At 48.6% G+C, this 25056-nt stretch overlaps 1 protein-coding gene across 1 annotated transcript in view; it reads left to right on the top strand.

Annotated features, from left to right (window-relative positions):
• ITPR1 (inositol 1,4,5-trisphosphate receptor type 1) overlaps positions 1–25056 on the top strand; it is a 158846-nt gene that overhangs the window by 98740 nt on the left and 35050 nt on the right. Inside the window, 5 exon segments of the mRNA XM_079316953.1 lie at positions 5653–5782; positions 6304–6494; positions 19947–20127; positions 20653–20906; positions 24480–24680. Coding sequence (XP_079173079.1) covers positions 5653–5782; positions 6304–6494; positions 19947–20127; positions 20653–20906; positions 24480–24680 — 957 coding nt within the window.

Below are 25056 nucleotides of genomic sequence, written 5' to 3' on the forward strand. Positions count from 1 at the left end.
GGAGTTTTGTTATTCCTCCTGCTGGTTTTCAGCCTCCCTCTCCCTTTGCTGGGCACTGCCCAGGCTGCAGCAGCTCCTGGGTTGCTCTCCCAGTCTGTCCCTGTGGCCTCTGGGCAGACAAATGCCTGGCTCAGGTTGGGGTTACAGGATTGTGAGAGTGTTATTTCCTGCTGTCTGCTCCTGAGAGGTTACAGGAATTTCCCCACGATGCAGTCAGTAGCTGAGTTTGAATGTTCAGCTCTCTGTTGTGTGTCTGTGCTTGACTAGATAAAAGTTACTTGTCTTCATCTGTATCAGTTTAAGATTAGCATTTTAAATTTGAGAAGCTGACACCATTCAGGTCCTTATTTCATGGCTTCTGTTTGGTGCTGTATGGTGTATCTTTTATCTTGAGAAAAGCATGTTTGTAGATGAGAATCCACAGAATACATTTTTTTAAGCTAAAATTATAAGGCTGCCACCTTTGTGATATGCAGCCCTGGCTTCCTCCTCCTCCCCACTGGGATGGATGTGCAGCATTCCAATGACAGATCCTGGGGGTGTGGTCCCCAAAAGTGCTCTGGGCACCTGCAACTGCATTATTTTGCTTGTGCCTCTGAGCTCATGCAAAGCACTTTGGGATGTTCAAAGGATACCTGTGAAATTTGCCAAATGTGACCCTTTTGGGAGCAGGGTGGGAGGGCATAAGCAGTAATTACAGCCATGATTAATTAGTGATGATTCAGCTGAAGTCAAGTGCTTTGCCAGCTCCCTTCCCCTCACTGTTGACCACTGGGTTGCTGTTGGGATGAAAGGTTCTGGAGGAATGAATGACTAATTTTTTCTGCATTTTACTTTCAACTAGCTGCCACAAGCTCCAGAAACGGAGAGCCCTGTAGAGGTGTGTCAGCCACCTATATTTGTACAGCACACAAATATTGGTGTTTCACTAGTCCTAGTGGAGTGTCTTGTTGGTAAAAAACCCCTGTGAAATGTGTGTTCCTGCCTGGTGTTAGACAGTGGAAATAAGTAAATTTGTTCAAGTGCCTTAATCCAATAGAGCATCAGCGTGGTAGTCTGAAAATATTAAAAAAAAAAAAAAGCTAATCCTAAGTCTGTTCCTTTCACCAATTTCCTTTGTTCTTTAAGGATGGCACTGGGAAAAGTCTCCTCAAATTTTATTACATTGGCACAATGAGAGTTCATTTTGGCTCCTAATGCAGAATTTGGTTTTCCCTTTGCCTCACATACTTAAAAAATTCAATACTTTAGGGAATGGGAGGTGTCACATGTTCTTAGTGGAAGCTTCATAACTCCAGAGCAATTGGTGTCCCATTTAAAATCCCCCAGTGGATGAGCTCAGGGTCACTGCACATTGTCAAGGTCACTGGTTCTCAGGGAATTGGATATGTAGAAACATGTCCTTTATGTGCATAAAGCAGATTATTTGCCAAAAAAAAAAAGGCAGGAAAATTTATCAAGTCTTACATTCCTTTGAAATTGATGGGACATCCAGACATGGCATTGGTAGATTGTACAGCTGGGTGCCAAATCAGTGCAAATCTAAATGGAACATGGAAGTCTAAATCTGGGAGAGTGTTGATTCTCTGAGCTGTGAAGTTTATAAATGTGAGATCATGTAGAACAAGAAATGTTTGTGATGGTTTAGGCATTTGTATTTGTAATTTTTGTGGAATAGTGTTTAAATGTAACCTGAAACTCTGCGTGCTCATCCAATGGATTTGAGATGTCTGGGAGATGGCTCCTGGTTCTGATGGGTCCTGTACAGAGCCATTATTCTGCACCTTTTCAGATGCTTTAAAGCAGCAAAACCCCAGTGTGCTTCAGCTTTGCAAAGTCAAGTTGCATTCCTGGCAGTGAATATCCAAAGTGAGAGTTTGATTTGGACACGTGCCCGTGCCAAGGGCTCTGTTCAGTGACTCCCCACTGCCCTGCTGGCCAGTGCAGGGAGCCCCCAGGCTGCTCCAGAAGCCCTCCCCAGCCTCAAATGAGTTTCAGTGGTTGTTGGAGTCCCTGCCCCCAGAGTGTGTGTCCAGTGGGGCTGGGGGTGTTGTGTGTGTCTGTGCATGGGCATGTGTGTGCTGGGAGCCCAGCCCTGCTGGCACACCTGCATGCCAGGGGGTGTGAGGGGGCAGAGCAGAGGGGCAGGGCTGGCACAGGGCAGGGCTCCTCTTCTCCTGGCTTGTCAGTGCATCTCCCTCATCTCCCCCTCACATCCAGCTGTGATTTCCCCAGTATCCCCCATGAGTGCCCAGATGTTGGTCTCTCTTGAGTGTTGTTCTGCTTTAAAATGAACTTTCTGCACGCACAGCAGGAGATTGATCAAACTCTACCACAGAGGCAACTGGAGGATCATAGAAGGGTATGTACAGCAGTCAGAACTCATCTCTCCCCTTCCCTTTCAAACAGTGAAGCCTAAGTCATGTAAAAGCTTGTATGGTTAAATGCTGGCTGTTGGGCTCTTGGAAGGAGTGAAAAATGAGCCATATTTACAGAGTGAGGTGCTGGAGCCCCTTCTCTGGGGTGACATGGAAGGGATCAGTGAGTGCTTGGCTGCTTTGAGTTAGTCTCAGGTCCTGCTCTGGTCCATTCACAGTGTCCAAAAACTCCCTGTGGGTGCTGATCCCTCCCCTGTGAAGTGACATCCATCAGTGTGGCTCCTCTGGCCACAGCTCCCCTCTGGAACCAGCCAAGCTGCACAATTTAATCCTTTGGGCCCTTCCTCCATTTCTTCTGCACTTGCAGCTGGGAGCACAACAGCAGCAACTTCTAACAGCTTCACTCTGAAATATTAAAGATGCTCTGTTTTAAAGCTTCTAACAGGTTTCTGATATCACTTAGAGTTGTGTGTTGTATCTGCATTGCTGGTACATGAGGGATGTTTCTGTGTGATTTACTCTTCCTTTACCTGGTGTGAATGCAGATGAAACTGGACTCTGTTGGGTTTTTTCCTAGGTACCATATTTGATTTTTCTGGCTGCTGCCAAACATCTGATATTTGTTTGCACACTGCCCTCGTCCAAGTGGTGCACAGCACTAACAGGATGGTTAAAGAACTGTTCTGGAGCCAAGCACTGCAGCTGAATTAATTAGAACATTTCTTAAATACCACTTATTTTTTCTCCCTTCTGCTTTCATCACATATACATATTTTGTTAGCTGATACCAGGGTTTGGGTTTGGATAAATTTGTAGGAGCCAAAGCTTTTCTTCCCAGTTAGAGTTTGAACTGCTGGTGACTGTGTATTGCCAGACCTGGATCAGCACACTCTGACTAGAAATGATTTCTAGAAATTCTAGTTTCTGACTAGAAACAGCTGCTTGATACTTGTTCCTGCTGTGTTTTCTGGTGGTTTGTCTTGTTTTGGATACACAACACCTACAGACACCAGAGGTGCCTGTCCTGGTCAGGTCTCCACTCACCCCAACTATTTTGACCATGGAATAGAAGTCACCTCCTGCTCCACAAAGGGCCAGAAGGAGAATTTGGGGACAGCTCCAAGAGCTTTAATTGCTCTCCTGAGTTCAGGCAAAGCAGAGTTTGCTGAGTTTTCTGTATGTGTGTTCTCTTTGTAGGAAGTATAAAAATCTCTGGTTTAAATGCCAGTGCACACAGTGGCTGCCAGTTAGTTCAGCAGAGGAGGAGAAAGGTGATGTGGGAGCTCCCTTGTAGCCATTTGTGTCCTCGGGCCCATCTGGGTGTCAGGTTGCCTTTCTCAACATGTACAAGGAAGATGTAGTTCAGGGGTTTTTGTCTGGCTTGGCCTTGTTCTGTCAGTAGCCTCCCTTACCTGCCAGACTGGGAGCAGGGAGGAGGGTAAAGCACTGCCTTGTGTCCTAAACACTCTCATGTGTCTGTCAGTCACAGGAGCTCCTCCAGGACAGGGTTTGCTGGAGCTCCTGAGCTGTCTCTTGCCTCTCCCACATGTTCACTCTTTGGCCCAAGCAGTGATGGGGAGCATATGCCCCTTGAGAAGTGCTGCTCACACAGAGTTTTCCTTTTTTTTTTTTTTTTCCTGTTGTTTGGGGGGTTTTGGAAGCAGCTGGTTGGAACACTGTGTTTATTTTACATTCTGTTCCCTGACATTTGCTCCCTCCCCACCTGATGCCATAAAATGCAGCTCCTGTGCTGCAGCTTTCAGTCTGATAATCCACAGGAACCTCTTCTAAGCTGCTGGGTTGTGGTGACAGGGGGGCAGTGGGAGGGAGCCCTGACTTCAGCCCCAGCCTGTGGGGAGGGCAGAGATCCCTCACCAGCTCAGGCATGTGTTGGGCTTCTCCCTGTGGAAGTGATTTCTCAAATTTGGTACAGAACTTAATCATCTTTTTTGTCTTTTTTTCTTTTGGGGTGTAAGGATCTCTTGGAGTGACTTTAGTAGTGCTAGCTGTGTATCAAATCAGTGGGACTGAAGCTGGGCTGGAGTTCTGTACTAGCCAATTAATGCACATTTATGTTGTTCCATTTCCTCACTTGTGTTTTAAAGGCCTCCTGTGAAAGTTTCAAGAGTAAGATTTCACTTTTATGACAGCTAACGTATTAAATGACATATTGAATCTATAGTCAGACAACCAGTTTCATTTGAAATAAAATCAGTGGATCAGTGACAAGCACATGTTTTGTGAGTGGAATTAGAGATGTTTCAGTTCATTGGACATATTTTTGGCTAGATCAAGTTTTTATAAAAATACTGTTATTTATTTTCTGAATCCCCAGAAAATCCCTGCCCTCTGCAGCACTGTCCTGGGATGCTGCTGCTGTGACCACGCTGCCATTAGCAGGGCAGGAGCTCTCAGTGACAATAACCCTCAGTTCTCCTTTGTGCACAAAGACCTGACAGAAATCCCTTAATCCCTGTGCAGTGTTTGTGTGCTGGCAGAGCCGCCAGCTTTGTCCAGCTCCCCAAATTCCTGGGAATTGCTGTGGAGGCTGAGGTGACAGCAGTGGGGTGATGTCCCCTGGAGGTGTTGGGTCTCCCTGCTCACTCTGGGGCTGTGCTGGAGCTCTGGGGTTTGGGGTTGTGTGAGGTCCTGCCCTGTGCAGTGCCCTGTGCTGGCTGCCAGGGCTGGGTGCCTGGGGCAGCTGCCAGCAGGGAGCAAAGAGCCAAAAGAGCCAGGATGCAGCAGGATCCCTCTGCTTTCCCTTGGCATGGAGCACAGCAGCCAATGGTGGAGGGACAGCAGAGCACAGCCTGCAGGGCTGGTGCCATGGCAAAATAGGAGAGGGGTCAGGATGTTAAATTGCTCCTTAAAACCATTTCTGATGTTCCTCTAACCCACCTCCTGCCTTTGTGTTGGTGCTGTATGGATGCAACTCCTTCGTGTTTAAGACCGAGACAGTAGAACTTAACCAAAATTCTCAGAAAGCTAAATCTGTCTGGAAAGCTTTACACAAAACCTGAACAATAGAACTTAAACAAAACTGTTGAAAAACTAAATCTGTCTGGAAAGCTTTACACAAAACCTGACCTGCAGCTGTCTCCGTGCTGCATGGGGGAACCCATAATCTTACTGAGCCCCCTCCAGTGTCCCAGCACCAGCACATCAGTGGATTTTTCCAGCTCTCAGGGTTTTCCATCCCCCTCCCTCAGCACAAGAAGGGCACTGGTACTGTGCTGGTGCCAGAGCTGCCCTGAGTGTGTCCCTCTGTGTGCAGGGCGAGGCTCTGCGGCAGGTGCTGGTGAGCCGCTACTACGGGACGGCGCGCGCGGCCGGGCGGCGCGAGAGCCTCACCGCCTTCAACGGGCCCCTGGCCTCGGCCAGCTCCAGCAAGGCTGGACCAGCAGGTAGGACACGCCCTGGGCACGGCCCCTCCTGCCTGACCACCCCAAAGCAGTGTGTTCTCCCTCCTGCTTTTGTCTGTGAACTCCCAAAAAATGTCAAACTGTCCGCGCGGGTGAGAGCGAAACCGGCTCTTTGTGCTTTTCAGTGAGAGCCTTGGGTTGGCTCGAGGTTTGTGATGTTGCCTTGAGTAAATCCTGAGCAATTTAATATTTGCAGTAATATCTAGGAAATCTGCCCATAAGGATGTGAGATTATGAACCATTTCTGAAAGAAAACCATATCATGGTACTGCAGAGATTCAAATTCCATTTGGAGGCAGTTATCCAGTGAAGTTTATTTAATTTGAGGCTGTTGCTAAAAAAGTCACTAATGGAATCCCAGGATGGGTTGGGTTGAAAGGGACCTTAAAACTCATCCTGTTCCACCCCCTGCCATGAGCCAGGGCCACCTTCCACTGTCTCAGGATGGCCTTGCCATCCCCATGGGGTCAGTGCCAACCTGTTTCTCCTGATCCCCTTCACAGGAGGAAGCTCTGGGTCCAGCTCCATGAGCAGGGGGGAGATGAGCCTGGCAGATGTCCAGTGCCACCTGGATAAAGAAGGTGCTTCCAACCTGGTCATAGATCTCATCATGAATGCCACCAGTGACAGAGTCTTCCACGAGAGCATCCTGCTGGCCATTGCCCTGCTGGAAGGTGGGAACACCACCATACAGGTAGGGAAATGGAAAACTCCATCCTGGGGCTGAGCAGTGTTGGGAAGGGAAGTGTTTTTATGAAATCCAGGAAATTCGAGAGGGTTAAGGAGGTGGGAGAGGAAATGATCTGAGTGATCTTCAACCTGTAATTAAGGGAAATATTGGTGTCTGCCATGCAAAAGTGAGCTGATTAAATGTTTGCACCAGTGCTGGATACTTGAGGTGTTTTCCCAGGGCAATATGGAGGAGTGTGTAATAAAACAGTTTTGTAGGTAAGTTACTGACTGCTCTTACAAATAACTTAAGCAACTGCAATGTGCTCAGAGACTTTTACAATGAGCTGTTAAATTTCAGACTGGAATTTGAAATACATGTATGATAAACTCCAGACCACCACCACTCTCCAGCAATCTCACTGTTCTTCTTTTCTGTGTTTTCAATAAGGATTAGAGTCCCCTAAAAAGAAAATTGTCCCTAGTGAGGATTAATGAACACACATCAGTGAGCTCTTACATTCTTCCAAATGGAAAGTAAAACCTTATTCCAGCAAAACTTGCTTACAAAGATGATTGAATGTGTGATATCTTTTTTGTTTGGCTCTGCACGTGTTGTGTTTGCAGTCTGTCTGTGGGGCTGAGTCCTGACCAGACCTAACTGATTGTTGTGGTTAAACACACACTAGATCCCTGCAGCAGCACCTCCTGTGTCCCTGCAAACTTCCCTTCAGAGAACAGGGAATGTCTCTGGGCTCCTTCACTCTCTCTGTAATCAGTACCCTCATTAATCCCCTGTGTATAAGCTCTGCAATGAAACTTCTTTGCAAAGGATAAAGTGGGAATTGAGTGTTGAAAATCCTGTGTCACCTTAAACTGCAATGACAGGATTAATGTTCCTGGGGGACAGTCACTCCTTTAAATTTCCTGCTCTTCTCTAATGTAAAGGGAGCTGAGCTTTCATCTTTACAGCTCTCAGGGAGCCTCAGGTAACCTCACACTGTCATGCTGGAAGGAAAAACAAACTGCACCAGCCTGATGGGGAGAGATCCTTTGCTTGTGCTGACCTCAGTGCTAAAGTCACTTCCCACTGTGCCCAAATCCGTGTTGGAAGCAGATTTCTTAACTCACCCACTGAAAACCAACAGGAAAATCTGCAGTCCATGTCCAAAGACACCTTTTTGCCCAGAAGGGAGGTAGATTAGTTTGTGTTTGCTGTCTGTAACTGGGAGCTGGGAGGCTGTGGGATAACCCTGCAGTCAGGAGTGATGGATGGCTCTCAGGGCACTGCTGCCTCCACCCCACACCCTGCACTGCTGCAGCTCCTGCAGCACTCCAGCCTCTACAGATGTGCTCCCACAACCCAGAGTGGCTCTTTTCCATCCCTTCCCACTCAGGATAAGTGTCTGGCAGGTGTTTGCAGGACAGGCAGCAGTGCTGGGTGCATGGTGTGCTCAGGCAGGATGGGCTGGGCTGGGAGGGGGCTCTGCTGCAGTGTGGGCAGTTCTAAGTACAGAATGTTTTAGGAACCAAATGACTTGTGATGCCTACAGCTAATGCTGGGAGCTCTGAGGGCTCAGACACACCCAGCAGCTCTTACTCATGCATGCAAAGCACGAAGGGATGTTATTGAAAATATCCCGTGGAACTCTTGGGATATGGATGTTCCCTGCTACAAAGCTCCAACTTCGTAGCAAAAGGCAAAAAAAAAGGAGCATGATCAGTGCATGGATGTATTCTGTGGCTTTCCTCCCTGTTGGTTAAACTCTGGTGGTAGGGAGAGTTTTCTGGTGCCTTGCAGTGGCTCCAGCCCATGGGGGCCTGTGGGGTGCTGGCAGTGGGGAACAGCAGATCCTCAGCACTCTGAGCTCTCAGCAGGGCTTTGAGAGCCAAGTCAGGAGAGCTCCAGAGGGGAAAACACCAACCACAAAGCTCAACTTCTGGGAGAACAGCTGGCTCCACACTGGGAATCAAAGTGAAGGTGGAGGCTTGCTCTTTAGCAAAATCATTAATTCAGGGCTGTATCTCCCAGGGTAATTGCTGAGTGATGTGATGGCCAAGTTAAGCTGCTATCCTGAGACAGTGAACTCGTGTAATCAAGCTTTGCTGTCTCCATGTAGGAAGAATGGCTCACAGTGCAGAGAGCCCTGGGTGCAGCCCAGCTGTTCAGGAGAGCTGTGTGGGTACTTGCAAATCTGCAGAGCTGATGGGTTTTGTACAGCAGCCTTTGGCTGTGACACAGTGAAGATTTACTGAGTGCACCAAAGTGGAGGTCTCTCCTTAGCAGGAATTGTTTTTTACAAAACATGCAGCAAAATGTGGCTGCTTATGGAAATAAGGCACTTGGGAAAATTAACCTGATACTTTCTGTGTGTGTTATCCCAATCTTTCTCTAATGTTCTTTGGTAGGTTTTGCAGACTGGTAGGTTGGGCTTGGCAACCTCTGCAACCTGCAGAGTGCATTTTCTGCAGTTCTCCTGCAGTTTCCAGTAAGTGCCACTGGAAGAGCCAGCCTCAGTCTCTGGACTAATAACTGTTCATTTTGCATCAGATGCATTTGTTGTTGGGAAAGTTAACCTAGCCAAACCAGCCAGCTTTGTCTTTGAGGTCTAACAGAGTTTATCTTCATTTCACAATTTTTTTTTGTTATTATTTGCAGCTTTTGATTGATGGTGTTCCAGACAAGTTTGTTCTGTGCTCAGTTTGAATAATTTCTGCTGAACTTCAATTGCCTCCATCCACAGGCCTTTGAGAATAGGAAAGTGGTGGGATAGGGACAGGTTATGTAAAAAAGGCTCTTTGGCAGCAAAGCCAGAAATGTGTCACCCCTGCATGGCATTTTCTTAACTCCAGGTTTTCACACGGGAAATTGATTCTGCCTGGAGTGCAGCAGAAGGTTTGTACCAACACACAGGAACTTGCACATGATGATTGTAATATGGTTAATAATGGGAGTTCCCAGGTAACTCCCATGAGCTGCAGTGGGAGAACAGATCCCCATGATGCTGGGAAGGGATAACTGCAGTAGGTGTTGCTGTTTCATTAGGTACACACGGGGCCAATATTAAGGGTAGGCAAAGTAGGTGGTTGCCAACTCCAGCAGAAAAGCAAATCTTGAAACGTTCCTTGTTGTAATTGGTAGGAGGGATTTTTGTTGTATTGTTAAGGAAATGAGTGTGGGGGAGAAGCAGGACAAGAGAAAAGGCTCCTGGTTCAGCTCAGGAAGGAGGCTGGGCTGGTGGTGTGGCACCCCGAGTCCCACGCTGCTCCGTGTTTTGCTGCAGGGCTGAATGAGAATGTGGCAAAGGAGCCCTTCTGGGAAGGTCTTTGCCTGATTCCAGCTCTCTGGGTGGAAATTTTCTGGGCTTTAGCTTCTGGAATTAGCTTAGAAACGCTGTCAGGCTCAGTGGGAGCAGGATGGTGCTGACCCTGTGGTGGCTGAGCCCGTCGCTCCAGCTCAGCAGGAGCCCTGGGTTTCAGTGGGAAGCCTGCCCTCCTTTGCACAGACACAGAGCAGAGGTGGAGCCACAGGGTCAGCACCAGACAACAAATTAACTTGACAAATGCTGCAACTCACTGAGCTGCAAATTACATCAACCCCTTTATTAATTTATGTAACCCTGAGCATCCCCTGGGGAGCACTGGTTGTGAGCAGCCCTGGGGGTGCCCCACGCTCTGCTCCAGAGGGTGAGGGCAGAGCCTGCCCTGCTCCTGGGTGCCAGTGCCTGGCTGCTGTCCTGGGGATCCCTTTACAGAGCAGGGAGTGCTCTGCTGGGTGCTGATGCTCGTGGGCTGTGTCTCCATGTGAAGGGATGAAGGCTCAGTCCCTCTCCACACCCATGGCCAGGCTTTCCTCTGGCACAGCAAGTGAGTGACAGAGCAGGAAATTGCTGAGGACTTGTCCTGCAACGCTCCCCTCTGCTAAATAAAAATTGTGTGTGCTGTTACTCTGCCTCACCTCCCTGAGTTTCGGGTTTCCTTGGTCTCTGGAAGTTAATGGCAAGCAAAGCCCCTTACATAACACCTCTCCATGGAGACTCTGCTCCTTTAATTAGGGACCTGCTCAAAAGTCAGCTTGCGTGACAGATTCCCCACATGCACATGTTGGTGCTTCCAGCAGGGGAAGGTGAAGTGAGGTTGGTGGCATTGGCAGCTTCAGGCAGGTTTTGGGTGCTGCCCAAGGTGACACTGCCCCTCCAGGGAGTGGTGGTGCCTGTGTCCCCTGTGTGCATTGCTGTCCCTGGGTGGGCTGCCGGCACAGAGGATGGGCTGATGGCAGTTGGCTCACAAGGAAAAGGTGCTTGTTTTCCAGGAAAAACGTGGGATTTGCTCCTGGCTTTAAGGAGTTGCTGCTGTTGCAGCAGTGGTGGGATGTGCTCCACAGCCCTCTGTCCCAGCAGCTGAGGGTGGGAGGATGAGCAGGGGCCAGCCTGACTCAGGACAGAGCTGTGCCCCCATCACAGCACGGCAGGAGTGAACCAGGGCTGGGTGGAATGGTGCCTTGGTGCTCACTGGGTGTGTGAGGCTCCTTTGAGATGTGACAGTGCAAAACCCTCGTGGCTTTGAGCTGTTTGACCTTCCAGAGGAGCCATGTGCCCTCCCTTGAGTGCTGGCCCTGGAACAGATGCCATGGACACAGAAATCTCAGCAGCCAGCTCCCCACTCAGGTTTGGTGGGAAATTCTGGCCTGGACTCACACAGCTCTCCACCCCAAGCCAGTCTTGCTCCATACCTGCACTCATTTGACATTTCTCAGCATTTCTCCTCATGCATTGCCACCAGTGAGGAAACCCCAGGACAAGCTGTCATCTCCTTTTCTGTGCCTCTGACTGTCCAGAGATGATTGACACCATTACATAACTGCAGGATTGATGCACAAAAGGAATTTAATCCTGAGCTATCCAGTTCTTTATGTTTCTGGCACTTGGGGACCCAGGGAAGCCCAGAGCTGGGGGCTACCAGCCACTGGTGCTGGCCAGCCACAGCCCTTGGGATTGAGGGAGCAGAGACTTCAAGACAAATTTATGTCCTTGAGCTCATTGTAGCATTGACTGTGCTACAATAGCGTGTGAAATACTGTGACCAGAACGTCCTGTTTGGTTGCAGGAACACTTTGTTTCTGTTTTTTATGTGGCTGCAACTGCCCTGCAAAATGAGGGGAAAATTCTACAAGAAATTACAGGAGTAGTGGTGGGGTAAGATGTAGGCTTAGTAACTCAATTGTGCTTTAATTTGTGGTTTGGACATTTAAAATCAGATTTATTTCTTGCAAGATTTGCAGCAGTCATAGATATCAGTGAGCTCAGACAACTGTATGTGATGGCAAAAGCTGCAGAGGTAAGAATGTCTTTGGGTCAGTAAACTTCTGTAAATAGCACTTGAAAACTTCTGGTCATTGATAAAACAAGTTTGAAATTTTCTGTGTGTTTCTAACAGACAGAATTCTGTGATGTAGGATGTTGCATCTTTTTTTAGATTGTTTTAATGATACCTATTTAGGAAACCATTGCACAGCCAGCAAGCTCTTGGCACATGTTAAACAATCACCTACCTGTGTCATTCACTGTTTTAATGTGTTTCTCCTCAAAGGTGAAATACACCTTTTTTTTTTTTTTTAGTTCTGAGTACGTTATGAACATGACACTAAAAAAAAAAGTTGATAAGGACCTGCATCATTAACTGTGTGCAGAGATCTTGTCCTTTTCTGAAAGAGCCCTCTGCAAAACAAACCTTGTGCAAATCCTGAGCTCCTGACAGGGCAGCTGCCTTGCAGAGAAGGCACAGGAGCTGCAGTAGCCCTGAGGAGCCTCTGTCCTGCTGCTCCACAGCTCATGAGAACATGGGGCTGCCCAGCCTGTGGGGGCTCACCCCTCTTCTCTTGGTGTATTTTTATGTATTTAGCACGGTGAAGTCTCAGTTGTTGGACACCACCATGTTCAAAACAACCCAGCCCTGCTGATAATGCAGAGTAAGGAATCCTTCCTGCAGGGGAAATTCCATTTTTACCCAGGGCACTGGGATGCACAGGTGGGATGGGGGTGGATGGGGTGAGATGGGAGTGATTCCACCTCATCTTTCCACCTGAGCTGCAGCTCCTGCTGCTTCCTGAGTGTGTTTGGGCCATCAGTGTTCCTGGAGCAGAACATCTTCCAGCCTTTTTTCCCAAAGGGAAGTTTTTTTGCTGGGTTCTGAGGTGCCCATCCGTGCAGTTGAGCAGTGTGGGTGGAAAGGAAGGAGAAGAGGAGCTACCTCAGGGTTCAGCTGTGCCTTGGTGGCCTTGTGTTGTTCGTGCTTGGGTGCCACCTCCTGTGTGGCAATCCTCTCAGCATTCCACTGGGCTCCTGCCCTGCAAGGAGCAGGGAGGTAAATCAGTAATTCTCCCAATTCCTCTCCATGGGATCCAGGTCCAACACAAACTTTCAAGATGATCCCTAGCAGGATTAAAGTGCTCCCCGAGCAGGCAGAGGCAAAGCTATTCAGCAAAACAAGGTCATGCTGCCTTTTTTTTTTGGTAAGCACAGGAATCAACAAAGCACTGTTATATAACTTCTATTTATATCCCACTTGCTCACTAGCTGCAGGCACACAAGAGTAGCTGAGAAGGGAATTTAATGAGCTCTCAGGGCTTGCTCACCTTCCAGAGCGGGTAGGAGCCAGCTTGTTTTTGAAGTGCGTCAGCAAATGAAACTGGTGGTGGGTGGGTGGGTTGGGTAGGTGGACTGACTTGTTGCTATGGTTTTCTTTAATTCCTCTGTCTCTCAAGGAGATCTTACACTTTTTTATTTTTTCTTCCTTTTGGGGAGTCTGCAGACTTCCTTGTTTCTCACACCTACACAGCGCTGGTTTGGTGGGGAGGTGGGATCCACATTCCTGTAATGGGATATGGGATCCATTATCCTGTAATGGGATATGGGATCCATTATCCTGTAATGGGATATGGGATCCATTATCCTGTAATGGGATATGGGATCCATGTTCCTGCAATGGGATATGGGATCCCTGTTCCTGCAATGGGATATGGGATCCATGTTCCTGTAATGGGATATGGGATCCATTATCCTGTAATGGGATATGGGATCCATTCTCCTGACATGGGATATGGGATCCATTATCCTGTAATGGGATATGGGATCCATGTTCCTGTAATGGGATATGGGATCCATGTTCCTGTAATGGGATATGGGATCCATGTTCCTGTAATGGGATATGGGATCCATGTTCCTGCAATGGGATATGGGATCCATTATCCTGTAATGGGATATGGGATCCATTCTCCTGTAATGGGATATGAGATCCATTATCCTGTAATGGGATATGGGATCCATTCTCCTGCCATGGATATGGGATCCATTCTCCTGCCATGGGATATGGGATCCATTCTCCTGCCATGGGATATGGGATCCATTCTCCTGTAATGGGATATGAGATCCATTATCCTGTAATGGGATATGGGATCCATTCTCCTGCCATGGGATATGGGATCCATTCTCCTGCCATGGATATGGGATCCATTCTCCTGCCATGGATATGGGATCCATTCTCCTGCCATGGATATGGGATCCATTCTCCTGCCATGGATATGGGATCCATTCTCCTGCCATGGCTGAGCTGTGTGACCCAGCTCTGTGTGTTCCCACAGGGATTCAGGGGGAACCCAAATCAACTCTGTGCTGGCAGCAGGGCAGACCCCCAGGTTCTGTGAGCCCAGACCCCACAGTGATGTTTGTGCCTGTTTTTCCCCCACTGTGCCTTCCCCAGTGTCACCTCATCCTTTCAGGAGCTCCTGCTGCCTCTGGAAGGGAGTGAGGGTCTCTGGATGAGGTTTGTTCTTGCCTTCCTCTGTGAAATGACTTTAAGTTGCACCATAATTTTGGGTGTTGCAGTAGGAGAATGTGTAGGATGCAACTCTTCCTGCTCTAGTGCTGCTGGTTGGGACAGGCAGGCATTCCCACAGGTCAGGCTCTGTACACTCAGCAGCCCCAAAAAACATCCCCCCTAAGGTGGGCAGAGCCCCCAGCCAAGAGCAGAGCTGGGAGAGTGGATGCCCCTGGCAGGGAGAGTTTGTCTTATTTGTGGAAAATAGAGCTGGGAAGTCCTCCTTCTGCTTTCAGGACAAAGTTTATTTTACAGTTTGCAAAAAACCCAGGCAATTGAGGTGTTCTGGCAGATTTTCCTTATGGGTTTATTTCAAACTGTGAAGTATGTTCAGTGTGAAATATTTCAGCTGCCATTTCCTTAAGCTGTGCAAGACTAATGATATCCATCACTCATGCCCAAAGTGATGGATCTCCAGCGAGCCAGGACTTAAGAGAGATTTCAAGAGAGAGAGATTAGTGATATTTGAAATAAATAAATGAGGAGGGACCAAAAGCAGAGTTAGGTTGGAATTTTCTGCAGTAGAAGCCCTCACAATATATTCAGGCAGAGGGCTGGCACTTGTGCTTAATTCAGTGTGTTAGTGCTGTTCCCCTTAAAATGTGGCTTGTTTGAAGTAGTCCAGCTCTAAGAACTCGTCTGGGGGTGGCAAACTCCTCCTGCAGAGATGAGGTAGCACACGAGTTTTGCATTAGTTGGTGCTGGCAGCCTGGCTGGATAACCCAGAGCTGAGGGCCCTGCAATCATTTCTCTGGTGCTGGAATAAAATGTCCTGAGTTGGAGCCAGAGCCCTGAGCTTTCTCCCTTTCTGGAGGGACCTTGCTCTGCAATCTCCTGCCAAGTCCACGGGGTATTTCTGTTCCTGCCATTAGAGAAACAGAGGGAGACAGCAGCAGTTTGCTTTAATTGCAGCTGTTTGCTGGGACTCTGCTTCCCCTGATTTCTTGCTCATCAAGAGCTTGTTTTGCAGGGGAATTCTTGGGGCTGTGTTGGATGCTCTGGCAGGGCTGGTGGCTGGTGCAGCTCTGGGATGAAGCTGCTGCCCCTCAGCCAGCACAGCCTGCAGTGGCAAGTGGAGCTGTGAAACAATCCAAGCCTTGTTCCTTCCCTTGGCTGGCAGAACAGTGGTGGCTTTGGGCAGAGGCAGGTGACAGCACAGGGAAAGGTGTTCCCAGGAAAGGGGACAGCACACACAGCCCAAACTGGCAAGGCTTTCAGAGACAAGAGGTAGAAATCAGCTGCCTGCTTTGATTTTTTTTCCCCATTTAACAATCCTACACTGGGCACAAGCTCAAGCTCACTCATTAAATTTACTGTGGATTAGTTACATTTCTGGTGGATTAGTTACCTGGGTCTGTCCTCTGTACACCTTACACAAAGGTAGCAGACTGCTGTGCTGTGTGGTTTCACTCTCCACAGGACAGATGTCAGTTCTGCTGGCTGAAATCCAATTTATTACTGACTGCTGGTATGAGAGACACATTAAGGAGCATTTGTCCCTAACCCTGTGGTTATCCTGCCTCCATAATCCCACCCCCCTGAACTGCTGGGGAGTTAGTTGAGCTTCTCTTCCAGTCATCATTAGAAATTTTGTATATTGCATATGTCAAAGGTCTTAGAATTAAATGCTAATGCCAGGAAATGTGCCTGTTCTTTGCTGATTTATTTTTTTTTCATGTGGTTCTACGATCCAGCTTGTTAATGATTTGCAATATTTAAGAACATGCCAAAAAATACCCACCACAGAAAATGATATTAATGCTGAATGAAAAGTCAGCAAGCAGAAATGGTATTTTCAGTTTAGCACGAAACGTTAGGTAAACATTTCACAGAGTATGTAAATAGTCAGGAGGGAAAAGGAGACCAAGTTCCTGGGAATAACTACAGAAGAGACACCAACTTAAAAAAATATCAGTGACTGGAAATTAGTGGTATAAAAAAGACCTTAACCACATGTTTCTAACAGTTGTTAACCACTGGAACAGACCATAGACAGACATAGCTCATCATCTCTGACACCTGCTCAGGAAAGAAGGATTCTGTTCTCAAGAAAAACACATGAAAGGCTGAGTCAGCAGGGAGCTCGAGGGGCTGCTGGGGTGCAGGGCTCCAGCTGGTCAAGGTGCTGCAACCAGAACTTGGCCTTGGGTTTCTTTTCCAGGGAAATCCATCTCTGGGTCTGCACCTTTCCTTCTGCCCCATGTGGTGTGGATTGGTGGTGATGGGATTTACTCCCTGACCTCCTTTGGCCCAGAGGGGAGGCACTGGAGGGGCAGAGGTGGAGGGGGCTTGTCCTGCTGTGCACGAGGCTTCTGGCTGGAATTGCTCAGGAGCAGAGTGGATGGAGAGGAAAGGAAGTTTCTGCACAGGTTTGCTGGTGTTGTTCTGCTCCGTGGTGCTGTAACTGGGTGCCAGCAGGAGCAGTGCTGTGGCTGCTCTGCAGATGTGCTTCATCCCCTTGAAACAATCAGTGTGTGCAGCAAGTGGTTGCTCCCTCCTTAAAAGTGCAGTGCTGATGTCCTTGCTCACAGAGAGTCTGTCCTGCCAGCCACTTGTGCTTGCCTTATGGGTGGCTCTGGGTTTCCTCCTGTGGCTGTCATTAATTAATTACCCTCCCGTTATCTCAGGTTTGTTTGCTCAGGAGCTTGCTGTGCTCTGTGATCTGCTGCCTTCCCTCAGCTCTGGGCACTTGTCAGGCTCTTTGCTGAGCCTGAGTCCATGGGGCAAAGCTCAGGGGGCTGCCATGGCTCCATGGTAATGGCTTGACAGACATTAACAGCACAGGGTTGAAATAAAATGCAGTTTCACAATGTGTGAGTTTAGCTCTCTAGGAATGTCAGAATGCTTTGGGTTGGAAGGCACCTTAAAAATCATCTACTTCCAACTCCCTACCATGAGCAGGGACACTTTCCACTAGCCCAGAGTGCTCAACCTGGCCTTGGACACTTCCAGGGATCCTGGGGCAGCCACAGCTTCTCTGGGCAACCTGTGCTAGAGCCTCCCCACCCTCCCAGGGAAGAATTCCTTCCCAAATCCCATCCAGCCCTGCCCTCTGGCAATGAGAACCCATTCCCTGTGTCCTGTCCCTCCATGCCCTTGTCACAAATCCCTCTCTGCCTGTGTCTCCAGTACCTCTCAGGCAGCTTTTCCATACTGGTTCCTTGTGGGACACAGCTCCCTGCCTGCAGGAGGTTTTTAGGAGCTCCCAGACCCCAGTGTGATGCTGATGGAGTCCTCAGGTGCTGCAGTGTCAGGGCTCTGCTGGCAGCTCAGAATCCCTCAGAGTGTGAGGCTGGCTGTTCCACACTTGCTCTTTCAGCAGCCTGTGGTTCCATGGTGTCTGTACACAAGGCAGGACCCCAGCAGACGGTGCTCTAAAATGGCCACTCAATTTCCGTTTTAAAAAGGGAGATTTCTCCACTTTCTGCTCTGGGGCTATATCTGTCAATAAGATTTTAGGATTTCTGTCATAATTATCACCACCCGTTACCTGCTCGAGTGCAACTTGCAAGATCACACCTCTTAAAATACAGAATCTTTGGGAGCTGGCATGTGGTTGATTCATATGTGTGAAGGTGTTAGGCATCCTGACCTAAACTGAAACAATCATTTGGTGACACCCCTTCAGTGTATGCACAGCATGCACAAAAAGCTTTACTGGAAATGCTCCTTTCATTTGGGGCTTTTTCTCTGAAGTGCAGTGGAAACTCAGTTAAGAAGCTTGAAAAGACAGTAAAAATCAAGTCTGTCAGCAAATAGTAATTACTCTCATAGAAGGTATTTCTTTGGTGTGGTTCATTTAAAAAAGGCTTTTCCTTCAGCACAGCTTCATCACAGGGGAACTCCTCCTGTCTGGGCTCTGCAGATGTGACAGCCAGGTCATGGCCATCACTGCCTGACAACCAGATTCTTCAGAAAGTGCTTGGCCTTTCTAGAGCCTGTGGTTTCTGCTGGTCTTTCTGGAAATTGTTATTTGTAATCTTGGTAGAGTGAAATTTCCAAGATGCACCTTAGATACAAACTCTTCCCCTCTCTGTCCTTGTAGCCACCAAGGCACAGAGTTAGTTCAGGCTTGGCTGCCTCAACCACCTGGTTATTGAGGGGCTGCTGGTCAGCCCTTTACAGAGAAGAATTTCTTGAATATATCTAATTTAAATCAGCCCTCTTTCAGTTTCAAGCCATGGGAGAACTTTGTGAGAAAACATTCAAATTGTTGATAGCAAGTCTTGGATTAGATATTTTATTTTTACTGTACCAATACTAATAGATGACTTTGGAACCCAGAGGCACATCACAGTGTTTGGGCAGAGGGATTTCCTCTGACACCTCTGCTTGAGGGGGTACTGGTGTGACTGGATTTGGGGTGTCTGTCCTGGGTCGTTCTCCTTTCCCTCCTCTTTGTTAACCCTAGAAATAAACACAATCTTCAGAGTTTACCTGAGGTTCTGGGGGCAGGTGGGAGGTATTGCAGTGGTGGGAGGGACATCTCGTGAATATTGACCACATTCTTTAAATAACCCCACTCCTGCTCTGCCTGTAATCAAAGCCACAACTCTGGGAGGGTTCAAAGTCACTCTGTGCAGCTGCTGGGGAGTGATCAAAGGCAGCAGCAGCCATGGCCCCGTGTGCTCCACAGCAGAGCGGGCAGGAGATATTGCTGTTCCCATTTTAATTTGTTTTTTCAATAAATCAGGCTTCATTCCTATTCATCATGTAAAGCTGTTGGATGGAGAGCCGCTGCAGAATGCTAACTAATTTCATAATGCTCTGCATAAGGTGACCCACTTACAAGTTCATCCTTCAGTCATGTTTAAGCTCTGGTCCTGATTTATGTAACAGCATATTGGTTTCATCAAGAGTTGTCTGATCACTCACTGTGTTGGCTCCTTCTTGACCTGTACATGATTTGTATTCTCCTCGATTTTAGGGAGAACTTTCTGTCTCCGTGCACATATGTGCAGAAGGAGAGTAATAAACCTTCTTAAAAGTGCTTTTTGAGTTTCTCTGTCACTTAAAGATAGATTGGAGTGGGAACTAAAAGGAGTTTTAAGGAGCCTGCTGCAGGCAGGGCAGGGGAAACTCAGCATGGGTTGTCCCTCATGATACCACCCTGTGTGGACATTTTTGGACTGTGATTAACATTGGCTTTTGCATCTTGTGAGTCACAGTCCCTTGGATTTGAGGGTGGGAAGGCAAGAAGAGTTCTCCTTCCTCTGTATTTTCCTCATAACCTTTTGTTTCTGAACTGAGAATCAAATTATAGGGAATTTCCTTCCTCTTACCTTAATTCCTTATCTCCCTTGTTGAGAGTGAGGTGTGCCACCTCAATGTATCAGGTTGATGTGATTTATTGCCCTCAGTTCTCTTTAAAACTGTATTTGAAGTTGTTAATGAAGGACTTAACAAAGCTGAGACGCTGAGGCTACCTCACAATAAACTATAAAAGTTTATTAATTGCTCATTAAGAAAAGTTTCCATTGCTGTTTGTTTACTGGCAACTCTTGAAGCTCCCAGTCCTGCAGGATACCACAGTGCAGCAGGGTGGGATTGTCTGGGTTCAGACCTGTGTGTGGAGCTGCAGATGCTGTTCCTTCTATTGTAGCATTCCTTCTTCTGCCGACTGACAGAGGACAAGAAATCCGAGAAGTTCTTTAAAGTTTTTTATGATCGCATGAAAGTGGCACAGCAGGAGATCAAGGCAACTGTCACAGTCAACACCAGCGACTTGGGGAACAAAAAGAAAGATGAGGACTCGGACAGAGATGTCCCCAACAGGAAAAGAGGTAATCCCCAGTCATTCCCCTTCTGAAGTAACAGGGAGTGTGTTCTGAGCTCATTTCAGTTGATGCAATCTCTGATCCCAGAGAGCAAAGTTCAGAGATCAGTGGTGCCCTGGCTCGGGATTTCAAGAGCTTCCTCCCCTCTTCATCGATTTGTGAGGTTGTGCTATTGAAATCAGCAAAAGTCATTTCTGAGCTGAGACTCTGCTGCCGTGTTTTGTCACAAGCTGCCCAAATCTGACCCGCAGTAACAACCCCAGACTGTGGGGTGTGGTCACTGCCTTCTCTAACAATAAGTGAAGAAATCCTAATTTTGTTCTGAAGCAGGTTCTTTTACCATAACTCCTGCCAGTGCTAGATGTGCGTGCCCTAACCAGCAAATGCCCAGATTTATAACCCAGCTGTGCTCGGTGCAGAGTGTTCCACGAGCCCCTCAGACACTCTCCCAGAGAGCTGCTGTGTGTGCAGCTGCCAGGGGAGCTGTGGGCAGCTTTGCTGGCCCGTAAGGAGCTGTGTGGTGTGTTGCAGTGAGGGAGCCCATGAGCCAGCTGAGCGAGGAGGTGCGGGAGCAGCTGCTGGAGGCGTCGGCGGCCACGCGCAAGGCGTACGGCGCCTACCGGAGAGAGGCCGACCCCGAGGAGCACTTCTCAGCAGGAGAGGGAGCCCAGGCTGCAGCAGACAAGAGCAAGGATGAGCTGGAGATGAGTGCTGTCATCTCCATCATGCAGCCCATCCTGCGCTTCCTGCAGCTGCTCTGTGAAAACCACAACCGGGATCTGCAGGTACGGCTGTGCGCCACGCCCTTATCCCTGATCCCAGCCTTTTTAATGGATTGTGTGAACAATTATTCTCTTTGGTCTTGATGTTAATCCAGAAAAAAAAAAAAAAGTACTTATACCTTGCTGGGCTGATATGAGCAAATCCAGTTATCCAGTGATCTTTGAAAGGTACATAGAAGGTGGTGGGATCAACGCTTGTTGGGGTTTTTTAAAAGTGTATTTTGAAAGCAAGCAAGTGTTGTGCTGTGAAGTTACTGATTTGCTTTTGAGAGTGGGGGGAAAGAAAAATCATCTAGGAAAATGAAGAGAGCATTGGGACTTTGGTTCCAGCAGCCTTCAAGCTTTCCAGTAGCCAGGTCCTCTTGGATTCTCTTGGATCTGTTTATGCCTAGAGTTGAACACATGGGGAGGGAGTCAGGAATGCCACAGCTGGAGGTGAATCTGCTGAGGGACATGGAGGGCAGTGAGAAGGGTTTATAAGCTGTATAGAAAGGAGGAGATAGCAGAGGTGGCTTTGCTGTGGGATGGGCACAGCCCCTGGTGACACAGGACAAGGAGAAGGTCAGGGATCTCAGTGCCACCTTCACCTTGCCCCTTACTGGTAGGACTGGCCTTCACCCACCCTACAGCCCTGAGTGAGGTCTGGAGTAAGGGAGTCTTAGCCTTGGTGGAGAATTGGGGTGGGAAACTAAACAAGCTGGATGCCCCAGGCTCTGTGTGGAATCCCAGCTCCAGTCCTGGGCTCCTGAGTCCAGCAGGCAGTCTCAGAGATGACCATGGGACTGGAGCATCTGATGGGCAGGGAGAGCTGGGAGAGCTCAGGCTGCAGAGAAGGCTCAGGGTCTCTCACCATGTGTGCAAACACCTGATGGGGATGTGGAGAGGACGGGCCAGGCTCTGCTCCAGCTGCCTCGTGACAGGATTGGAGCTGGCAGAGTCCAAAGGTCCTGGCAGCCTCTGTGTCCTGTGCTGCCCTGGGACGTGTTTGCAGAATTGCTGGGAGCCCAGAGCAGGCTCCCCTTTACAAAGGGGCTGCAATTCAGATGTTTCAGCTGCTGGGCTGGGATGGAGGAGCTGGTGAGGCACTGTGCAATGTGCTAAATGCTCCTAAAGAGCAATAATTGCCTCGATTGCCCATTGTTCCCTGGCCAGCAGGAGCGTGGGACCCTGTGAGAGCTTTGCAGAGCTGCCAAATCGCTTCCCCGAGCAGGAATGCCCCAGCAGCCCTGGGATCACTGCATGGAAACTCCTGGGAGCATCCCTGAGTGCCCAGGTTCTATACACCAGCCTGTCTCTGGCTTTGAGGAGAGCAGCCTTTGATGTGTGTTTTGTCAGAGGGTTTTCCTGGTGCTGGTTCAGTGGCACAATTCCAAACCGCAGCTCAGGATCCGCCTTTGGCGAGGCACCCGCAGCTACAGGAGACACTTGAACTGCAGCCAGTGCACAGCCCTGGCCTCAGCTCCTCCCCGTCCTCAACAATCACATTTCCCAAACAGCAGGTAGCTGTAGGCAGCTCGGAGAGAAAAAGGGATTTATTTTTTTAACAACAACAAAAAAAAAGAGGCAGAACGATTTTTCCGTGTAATCCTCTTGCTGCCTGCCTGCCTCGAGGTTTGTTCTTCTCCCTCAGCCCCAAAGGGAAGGCAGAAGTGTCTGATCCTCCAAATCGTGGTGTCTGCAGCTGGTACAGGAGCCCCCTGAAGGAGCAGGGAGGGAGCTGAGTGTGCCAGAACTGCACATGGTGTTTGAGTGAGGAGTCACTGGGGTCACCTGCCTGGTGCAGGTGTGGGCTGGGCACACTGAGCCTTTCCAGGCTGGTGGCAGCTGCTGTGCAAACACTGGGAAGTGCAGGTTGTGCTGGAGGAGCTTTAGAGGAGGAGGAGGAGGAGGAGGAGGAGGACTCTGGGATGCTCAGGCAGCTGCAGTGCTGTGCCCTGTGCTTCAGTCAGCCCTTCCCTTCCCACATGCAGCCCCAGTTTGCTCCGTGTGGATGCTGTTTGCCTTCTCCAAATGGGTGCAAGCACTGGGATGAAGGGGTGGATGCACTTCCCACGTGTTCCAGCAGCTGCTGACTGGGTGCAGGGTCTGGCAGGGCTGCACACCACAGGGTCATTCCCATGGAGAGCAGGGGGTGCCTCACTCAGCACTCAGGAGTTGTGTTCCCACTCTGTACCCTGGGGGATGCTCTGGGTGACTGAAAATGAAAAGTTCACTCTGTCCTGGCTGAGACAGCAGCAGACACTCCCTGGGGCAGTTTCTCACAGTGCAGCAGGGGTTTGTTTTCTACAGTTTTTTCCTTCCCCTTGTTTTAGCCTAACAATGTCCTCCTGCCTCTTGTGCCTCATTCCTCTTCTTCCCTTGCTGACTGTGGATCAAGCAGCTCAGGTACAAGCTTAGCTCTAATCAGAATAAATGTTATGCTGCAGACAGGGAGCATTTTGCTTCCTCACTTTGGGCATTATCCTTTCGTTTTGCTTTTTTTTTTCCTGGAGGGAAGGCACGAGCTCCAATTTCTGTAGGATCAACCTTTTTTACATTCTGACAAGTTAATCAGAAGTCAGGATACTAAATGAGCAATCAGCTGAAATGTGCTGAATCACTGTCACCTTTAGTCTGCATTCATAGACAGCGTTTTCCTTTTTTAGCTTTGCCTTCCATTGAATCTGCAATTCCTCTCTCTGTTTGCCTTAAAAGACTCATTAGTGTGACTCAGGCAGAGACAGCCAGGAACCAGTGCTGCTCTCTGGGCTGGCAGGAAAGACCCTGCTGCTTCCACACTCCCATGGCTCCTGTTCCTCTGAGGGCCTTTTCACCCTGGAATTGTTGTTACCTGCTAGAATTAAGTGAAATAAGAGTTTTCCTGCTGAAACTTCAAGGAAAAGCAAGTGGTAGTGGCTGCTAATCTTTGCAGCACTGCTGGGAATGCACTGGCAAACAGCATCTGAGTCACTGGGAAATTGGTTTTCATTGTTGTCCTTCACTTTTGGGTAGTTTCAGTTTTTCATTTGGAATATAGGAGAGCAGAAAGCTGTTAAATCCATAGTGGCAAATCTGGCTTTTCATTAGAGGAGCTGCTCCTAATCAGTAGCTTCAAGCAGGAGTCACAGTAATTATGTGGAAAGAAATGCAGTGGAGAGAATTCCATTGTCAGGCACCTTCCTTCAGGTGTGCACTCAGGCCCCTCTTGTTCCCTGCTGTGAGACCCCAGCCAGGGAATTGCTGCTCCCACCTTGGGGAGGGGTCTGCAGGAGGGAGTGATCACCTTGAGTGATGCTTGGCAGGGAAGTGCAGCAGGTGGAGTGAAGCTCCAGGGAGCTTCCAGAGTGCCTGTCCTGGGCTGGGTGTGTCAGGCTCTAATGGATCTCTCTGTTTATGGGATGCACTCTGTTTATTGCTGTACAAGTGAAGCCAACAAGCTGCTCAGGACAGCAGCACCTCGCAATAAAGAAAGAGGCTAAAACTGCTTGTACCAGAGCAATCCACCATGCAGTGGATGAAGTTAATAAATACTATCAGCCAAGCAGCATTTTGTATGTTTTTTTCTCCTCCCTCATGGCTTTGACACTCTCCTCACAGAATTTCCTACGCTGCCAGAACAACAAGACAAACTACAACCTGGTGTGTGAGACTCTGCAGTTCCTGGACTGCATCTGTGGGAGCACAACTGGGGGCCTTGGACTGCTGGGTCTGTACATCAATGAGAAGAACGTGGCACTGATCAACCAGACCCTGGAAAGTTTGACTGAGTACTGTCAGGGGCCCTGCCATGAGAACCAGGTAATGCATCCAGAGCTGGGAAATGCTTCCCCCTTTCTCCCTGGTCCCCAGCTCTGCTAGACTGCTGTTGTCTTATAACACTGCCCACTTTACTTGTCCCACAAGTTGGAGGATTTTTTTTTTTCTTTATAAACTCCTCATGATCAACTTGTCTTTCTCAGGGTCCCTTCTGAGGAGTTGAGCCATTCAAAGCAGTAAAAATATTTCTGCTTTGCTAAGTTCTGTTCCAATAGACTGGACAGGGAGAGTGGGGAATTTCTGTACTTCAGATAATCTCAGAGTTGGTTGGGAGGGACCTTAAATATCATCCAGTGGCACCTCTGCCATGGCAGGGACACCTCCCACTGTCCCAGGTGTTCCCAGCCTCATCCAGCCT

Source organism: Erithacus rubecula, assembly GCF_903797595.1.
Source record: "Erithacus rubecula genome assembly, chromosome: 13".
Lineage (NCBI taxonomy): Eukaryota > Metazoa > Chordata > Aves > Passeriformes > Muscicapidae > Erithacus > Erithacus rubecula.